The sequence below is a fragment of the Abramis brama genome (genome assembly GCF_963993115.1).
Source record: "Abramis brama genome assembly, chromosome: 7".
NCBI classification, from domain to species: domain Eukaryota; kingdom Metazoa; phylum Chordata; class Actinopteri; order Cypriniformes; family Leuciscidae; genus Abramis; species Abramis brama.
The window spans coordinates 30,639,772-30,648,264 of record NC_139969.1 but is presented as its reverse complement, the minus strand read 5'-3'; the positions used below and the strand labels follow the sequence as shown (position 1 = coordinate 30,648,264).

General features: G+C 35.5%; 1 protein-coding gene across 1 annotated transcript; it reads left to right on the top strand.

Moving 5' to 3' along the window:
* Positions 1–481: 481 nt before the first annotated feature.
* LOC311087694 (phospholipid scramblase 1) lies at positions 482–8,087 on the top strand. The gene is made up of 9 exons (XM_084121094.1): positions 482–496; positions 1,709–1,759; positions 4,103–4,162; positions 4,248–4,333; positions 6,015–6,057; positions 6,139–6,359; positions 6,565–6,726; positions 7,566–7,727; positions 8,024–8,087. Exons 1-9 carry the CDS (start codon positions 484–486, stop codon positions 8,060–8,062), a joined length of 837 nt encoding a protein of 278 aa, XP_083977220.1. The 5' UTR covers positions 482–483; the 3' UTR covers positions 8,063–8,087.
* Positions 8,088–8,493: the final 406 nt, after the last annotated feature.

The window sequence follows — 8,493 nt, the reverse complement described above, 5'->3', positions numbered from 1 at the left end:
GAGTGCCTTACATACATGTCCCATGCTTCCGATCACTTAAAACACGTAAACAAATTAATTAAAAAAAGTCAGTGTGTATAGCTATGTTCCAATATTATATACATAACAGTGTGATCTCTATCTTTTTCTCTTTGAAAAAATGTAGAGATAGTGGTAATTGCTCTTTGTGAAACACAATACGCTTACATCCTTCAGGCAATTGACACCCTCAGGAAATTTAGTGAAAGAATACATGAATAATTTATGTTACTCACAGTTTTGATCAATGTTTTATTGTTGTGTAAAACCTCAGCAAGTAGTTTAAATAATTATTGGCCTAACCGTCAACTTTTGAGATTTAGTTTATCATTGAATGTGAATAGACTGCATTTCTTTGCTATAGTGGCAGCCTCAAACACATAGATTACGGATGGGAACTCACAATGAAATTCTATTGTTTTCTTGCTATTTGTGTTTCATTTCAGACAAACATTAATTCTCATCATGGTTTTGCAAGGTAAGTGATTACCCATAGTTTAACCATTTTAATAAAAACCATCTGAATTCATGAAAAGTGCATGACACATTGCAACGGTCAATGTACAGTTTAGCGGTCAGGAATATTAAACAAGCGAGAGGATGCTGATTCAGACCAACATCATGGTTGTTTTTATACAACAGTTCAATAAACTGCTTCAATAAACTCAATAAATTCAATAAATAAGAGGTTAATATTTAGTAATATACATTTTATTGCCAGTCACTTTGTTACAGTTCTAAATTAATCCAATGCAAAGTCTGGTAATATACCATTAGTGCTGTTACTAAATGAATCAGTGCTTTCAAACTAATCAGTTGAGTGGATGATTCAATGACTCACCCATAATGATGTTGTGGCAACGACGACTGTTTTATTGCATACAATGGTTCAATAAGCATCAAGTTAATAGTGAGTAACTTACATTTTTAGACACAATGTTACTAGTCATTGCCTGTCAAAGTTTTGGGGTAACATTAAATATCTATTATAATAAAATACAATAGAGAAAGTGCTCATTTTAAAGAATATATGAAAACTCTGAAATAACACGTTGAACAATAAATCAAGAAATTAAGAGTATTTTTCACATCTATAGTCATTTAGATTCTTAAATTTAATAAATTCACTTAGAATAATAATACATTATGTAGGTTTTTGCCAATACAACTATCAGCAAAAAAATATTTGCACTGCAGAGGTGACAAGTTGCATTTCCCCAGTATTTACAGAGAATGTTGGACTAACTAAGCATATGATCATCATCAGCCTTATTTTTAGCTATGTACACGTGCTTATAATGTTATGTAATGACATAATGTTATAAGCTTAAACTTGTTCAGGTCAAGATGTAGCAACAATATGGTGTATGGCTTTTTCTGCTGTTATAAACTACATCAATGTGCCCTGTTTGTTCTCCATTGTAATTACTCCATTACACACTAGTGAGCAAATAAAAAATTATACTTGTTTTCTATATTTATTTAAGTTGTTTTAGTGTGTTGCATTAAGCTGTTCTGCACTTTTGATGGCAGAATGTTGGTTAATGATCTTGGAGAGATTACCAGGATACAGTCCTGAGAAAATGCAACCAATGAAGTTTATTGTTACTGTGATGGCATGACACTTTTCTGGTTTTATAACTTAATGATCTATTTTTTTTTTTTTTTTTTGCATTCTTCTTAAATGTAGGTCAGACAGGAGAAGCAAATGTACCTGCAGCCAATGTGCCTGTAGCACCTGGTGAGAATTCAGCAGCCATATACAATATTTAACATGAAATCAAGACAATCTGCACTTGCATTTGACAATCTTGTAAAATGAACAAGTCTTCATAGTCAAAACTACATTTTATTGGGGTTACCCTTGTGAAGGAAAAGTTAACTTTTACAAAGCACACTTTTGAAAAGAGTTCTTATTACTGAATTCTATATTCTATTTTAAATGGAGCTAGTGTCACGGAGACACCAGTCTCTTCAGTCACACACCCGATTACTAATCACCTGCACCTGCACATGTTCCTCATCAGCACCACACTCTATGCACACCCTGTGGCTGTGTCCGAAATCGCCCCCCTATATCCTTAAATAGGATACTATTTGAGGGGACAGCCATCTGAAGTAGTGTGCGAAACCATAGTGGACGTTACCGAGTGCACTCATTCAATCCCACAATGCACCATAGTAACGTGTGTACAACCGATGTACGCTCAACGGCTAGAGAATACACATAATGCACTGTGAGAGTCACGTGCCAAATCAATTCCCGTATCTGACCATAGGAATCATCCATGCATCCATTTTCCAAACTGCTGGTCCAATGTGGCTACAGTGTAATATCATATAGGTATACTTTCCTTTTTACATGATTATTAAATTGTTTAATGCTAGTTTATATGACAGAGTTCAAGATAAATCTTTTCATCTTACTACTGGAGTTGCTAGTATGCTAAGTTTCAAATGATTATTGAACAGCAAGCACAAACTTAACAAAAGCACTCAGTGTCCGAATTCACTCAGCCACTCCTTCAAGTGAACTCTATTATGGAGTAATGTAGGGAATAGTGAATGATGGTATAGGGGATGATTTCGAACACAGCCCTTCAGTCACTCCTTGTCTGGCTTTGCAAATAGATACAGACTCCTTACCTGCTCTACTTACCAAGGTAGTTTGGCTTGGCAAGGTACTCCCCAGTGTTTTGAAACACAAACGCTGGGTAGATCCGTGGATCGAGCAGATAAACTCCCCTCGCTAGCAAGGGTTGTAAGCACTATGCTGAGTCATGCTCTCCGGCATACCCCGTCTCTGAGATCTGGGCCGAGTGGTTCACTGTCAGCTTCACAGTCCCTCGGGTTGGATGCCTTACCTAAAGGCAAGTGTCCAGAGGCTCTGTCTTCGGACAGACAGGAAGCTGGCCAGACTGAAGTGTCCAATGTAAGTGACGCCAGGTCAGGCCTTCCTGGTGGCATTTCGGGTGAGTATGTTCCCCTGAATAGTGATTGGCTGGGGCTCCTTTGGGTTCCCTAGCCACATTCCCTAGAAGGGACCCCTTCAAATTTGAAGCTGTTGGCCTAGGCCCATTAAACAAAGTTTATGGAGGTTTTCCTGTGAAGCGAATAGCTTGGGCTATGACCGTAGGGAGTGCTGTAACTGACAGCCCAGAGTGGTTCTGGCATTTCATTTGAATTTTGCTGGTTCTGACAGTTGTCACTGCCAATGGGTATGCTCTCCCCTTAGCATGGCTCTCCCCTTAGCAACTGTAACCTATGTTCCCTGAGAACAGGGAACGAGACACTGCGTCTTTCTAGCATGCCTCGGGGCCTACCTACCAAACAGTCCCTTCAGACGATAAGGTGAATGTCATGTTTACGAGGCGCCCTTATATACTTCCGGGTCGCACGTTGATGATGTCATGGGCTGTCGCCGGTCAATAGGATTGCCGTAATTTGATAGTAGTTTCAGACACCTGTTCTCGGGAACAAAGGTTACAGTCGTAACCTGAGACGTTCCTCATCAGCACCACACTCAGACCAGTATAAAGACACACATTCAGTCACTCCTTTTCTGGCTTCGCAAAGGGATACAGACTCCTTGCCTGCTCTACTTACCAAAGTAATTCGGTTTGCATGTCTCCAGCGATCTCCGAGATTCCTTAGGTAATATTCCCTGTAAGTCTCCAGTGTCACCTGTGTGGATATACACATCTGATACTTACCATGCTCATCCTGTGGTATGTGCTCTTCCGTAAACACTATTCCCATGTGCAACCGAACTCAGCAACTACCTGGTTGCACAAAACTATAATCATCACTATCATTGAACTGTCTGAATACGCTATTACTTACCTGCATTTTTAAAATATACTTTTAAAGATTTGAAGTATGCTGCAAGTGCACATTCAATACAATTATGTATTTTTTTTTGTTACAAGGGTGCATACAGTATGGGTACATTTTCTTATATCAACATGGCAGGCAAATGTCTACCTCTAGGGAAATGTTTTCATTCTCTTTTACTTCATGTCTGAACATGTACTTCAGGTGTACTACACATGCTGATTAATGAGATTTTCTGTTTCTACCATAGTATATACCATCATTGACCCTCATCCAGGAAGAAATGAAGTTTATCCTACACCACCAGCAGGTAAAATGATAAGAGTTTTTTTTTTCTTTATGAATAATGTGTTTATAGGGTTCACATAATGTGAGCATTTTCTTTTCTGCTGCAGGTTATGTCCCACCTCAAGTCCCGATGGTCATGCCAGTCCCGGACAGACCCCTGGGCTGTCCTCCGGGTCTGGAGTACCTGACCCAGGTGAATAACAGCATAACTCATGATTTCAGTGGAGTGAGCATTTCAACTCTCACAATAAATTGCTCTTGCAAACTATTCTAACCCAAATGTTCAGGAAAAAAAAAAAAAAAAAAAAGAAAAGAAGAAAAGAAGAAAGGGTCGGAAGCTTATTGGTGTGACATTGAAGTCATGTGACTGTGGTTTAGTTGGTATATGGTCTACATTTAGCTTTGTTAGTTCTTAATTTTTTAAGATTATTATGATGAATACAATGTGTCAGAATCATACACTTTCTGCAGTAATGCTAAAGCCGATGAAAAAATCCTATTGTGTTTTTGTTGTGGGAACCACGTTGATGGTACTTCTGGGTTGAACTAAAAAAAGACATGCCCCCGATTTCACAGACAAGGCATAAGCTAGTCCCAGACTAAAATGCATGTTTGAGCTGTTTTAACTGAAAGCATCTTGCAGTGACATATCTCAGTGCCATTGTTTTGTCTCAAGATGCACATTTGTCATGTTTATTAAAGCTACGTAAATGTCCTAATTGAACTAAGGCCTAATCCTGGCTTAATCTAAGCTCTGTCTGTGAAACTGGGCCATGGACTTTTTTGCACTCTCTCAGGAATAACGTTTTTTTTTTTTTTTTTTTTTTTTTTAATCCAAAATATTTACATAATGAAGCTAGTAAATTTCAATAATAAATACATTTGAAACAATTCTTGCTAAAGGTGTATAGAATGACCTATACATATTCTTTTAATATCTAAAAAAAAACGAAGCAGCACAAACAAAAACATGTAGGCCCTACAGCACAAACAAAATAAAAACGATTGAGCCTATTTTGCCGACATTTTGCATTGGGTGGGGGGCAACTTTACGCAGTGATTGACAGGGTGGGAGAGGCTGGGGATGTGTTCGGCTCGGAATGCAATTTCAATTTGCACATTGAAATTTGCTACATTTGCGATTGCATTTTCATTAAATGTCCCGCAGTGAGTGTCTTAACTGTGAGTGTAAATGCAATTAAGAAAAATAACATTTAAATGATCATTTTGCTACAGTTTTTGCTTGAACATGTTAAACATATCTAATAATTTCTGTAAAAAAAAAATCATTTTCATTTGGCAAAAATATCTTCAATTTAATGGCAAATGTAAATTATATAATTGAATTTTCATTTTCATTTTGCACCAAACGTTGCACAAATGTAATGGAAAATGTAAATTTAAATACAGAAATGCATTGCCATTTTACATGTTGCATTGTCATTTTGCATATTACATTTCATTTTGAATATTTCTACCCATATGCTTCCATAGTATGGTGTGATACTGTAAGGGATAATTTACCCAAAAACAACATCCCAGATGTAGCCTATATGACTTTCTTTTTTTAGATGATCACAAATTAAGAAAAACATGAACTGAACATTAACTTTTTTAGAAAAACAACCTCTGTGAGTCCATATAATGCATGTGATTGTGTGCCAAATGTTGAAGCTCCAAAAAAGCACATACAGCCATTGTGACAGTAATCCTTAAGACCCTGGTGGATAAATCAGTTTTTTTTTTTTTTAATGAAAGCAATAGCAATTCTGAATACAAACTGTTTTGTATATTGTATCTTTTTACAAATATACTGTGTGAAAATACATTCAATCACTATTTTCATGTCAGTTCTACAATGCTTCATATCACAGGTCGACCAGCTTCTAGTTCATCAGAAAGTGGAACTAATGGAAGGTAATGTTTAGACATTAATTGCACTAGAAACACTTTTCTAAACCCCTGTCACATGAACACAAATGCTCTTTTCTCTCACAGTTTTAATGGGATGGGAGACCAAAAATCAATATGTGGTGAAAAATAGCTTAGGGCAGCAAGTGTTTTTTGCTGCTGAGGAGAGTGATTTCTGTACTCGTATGTTGTGTGGATCGGTGCGCTCCTTCCTGCTGCATATCCAGAATAGCATGGGACAGGAAGTGGTGACTTTATCCCGTCCCCTTAATTGCAGTAGTTGTTGCTTCCCTTGCTGTCTGCAAGAGGTATAGTATACCACACAACATGACCACTTCACAACGTATACTGTACCATAAGTATCATCACATTGTTTTGCATCGTGCTTTGAATTCTGGTATACCCACATCAAATAAATGGACTAATGATTTTAAATATTGCTACCTATGTTGCTTAATGTCTTAATGTCTTACTGTCTTAATATCTTAATGTCAGTACTGCTATATATTTCAGCTGGAGGTTCAGAGTCCCCCGGGCAGCCCTATTGGTTATGTTATGCAAAGCTGGCATCCTTTCCTGCCGAAGTTCACTATTCAGAATGAGAGAAAAGAACCCGTTCTGAAGATTGTGGGGCCGTTCTGTGACTGCAAATGTTGTTCTGATGTTATTTTTGAGGTATGTTTATAAATTACAGCAATTATCATGTCATGGCACTAAATATAATATAATATAATATAATATAATATAATATAATATAATATAATATAATATAATATAATATAATATAATATAATATAATATAATATAATATAAAACAGTTAGAATGTGTGGGGTCAGTAAGATTTAAAGAAAATAACACTCTTAATCAGCAAGGATTCTTTATTTAATTTGAAATAAATTGATCAAAAGTGGCAGTAGAGATCTTTAGTTTAAATAAATTCAGTTCCTTTAAACTTTTAAGCCATCAAAAATGTCTAAAAAACCCTTCACAGTTTCCACAAATACAAATTACAAAAGAAATTTCAAATTATGTTCTTCTGTACTTTTCATTCATTGAACAATCCTGAAAAAAATGTGTCATGGTTTCAACAAAAATATTAAGCAGCACAACGATTATTTTCATCACTGATAATAATAATAATAATAATAATAATAATATATATATATATATATATATATATATATATATATATATATATATATATATATATATATATATAATTTTTGACAAATCAGCATACTATAATAATTTCTGAAGGATCATGTGACACTAAAGACTGGAGTAAGCAAATTAAAATAGAAAACATTCAATAATGTTTAATACTGTTATAATTGTAATAATGTTTCCATAATAGTACTGTTTTTACTGTATTTTTGAAGTCTTGATGAGCATAAGAGACCCCAAAATTAGGGAAGTGTACAGTATATTGTATAGAATAATATGACAGATGTTTATGTTTGTGAATGCAACTGATGCTCATCAAACTAACAGTCACATGCTTATGTGATGCCAGGTGGTGTCACTGGATGAGTCCTCAGCGATTGGTCGAATTAGCAAACAGTGGACGGGATTTGAGGCAGAAGCATTTACTGATGCAGACAACTTTGGCCTACAATTTCCAATGGATTTGGATGTGAAAATAAAAGCAGTTCTATTAGGAGCCTGCTTTCTTATTGTAAGTATATGTACACTGCATTAATACAAACCATAACACTTTTTAAATCTGAGAGCCATAACAGGCTATTTTTTTCTTCTTCAGATTTTTAAACTTTGTTCATTAGCTTTCCCATCAAATTTTATGAATATTTCTTTGTATTTGGTTATAATTAGCATTTAATCACGGTGCAATCAAACATACTTAACATACTGCATAAAACAGTGGGCTGTAATTGGATATAGTATATTATATATTCACATAAATGCATAAATCACAATAATTTAATTTGTCTTTTTCTCATTTTTAATATACAGGATTTCATGTATTTTGAGCACACTCAAAACCAAGCTTGAAACCATCCTGGAGCTTTGTTCCCCATTTGATTACATTGTGTATTTCTTTTGAAGTGCAAGTGCTGTAGTTTTCTCTTTGAATTTTTAACTAATAAATATGTGGATCATACTCATATTTTTCCCTGATTACAACATCAAAGTGTAAAAACATCCAGTTATCTCACCCTCACTAACAATTCTTCCAGTTTTCCTCTTCCACCCTCACCCCTTTTTCATAGTTATTTATATAATAACAGTAAAGTATGAACTTTTACATCCTTTTCAGACACTTTTCTTGTTGTCACACAAATAAAGAAAGGTGTGCCACCATAAAACTGCTGTAAAACTGCTGTAACGTCAGCCCTTTAGAACATGTCAATGTTTAACTAATCTAAATGTTGATTTAAACCTTGCATTCTCATTTAGGTAATTCTTCAACTGGACCTTTTTGC

Coding starts and splice junctions, on each gene's coding strand:
- LOC311087694 (XM_084121094.1), top strand. Junction 1,760..4,102: donor CAATGTGCCTGTAGCACCTG/GTGAGAATTCAG, acceptor TTTCTACCATAG/TATATACCATCATTGACCCT. Junction 6,058..6,138: donor GAAAGTGGAACTAATGGAAG/GTAATGTTTAGA, acceptor TTTCTCTCACAG/TTTTAATGGGATGGGAGACC.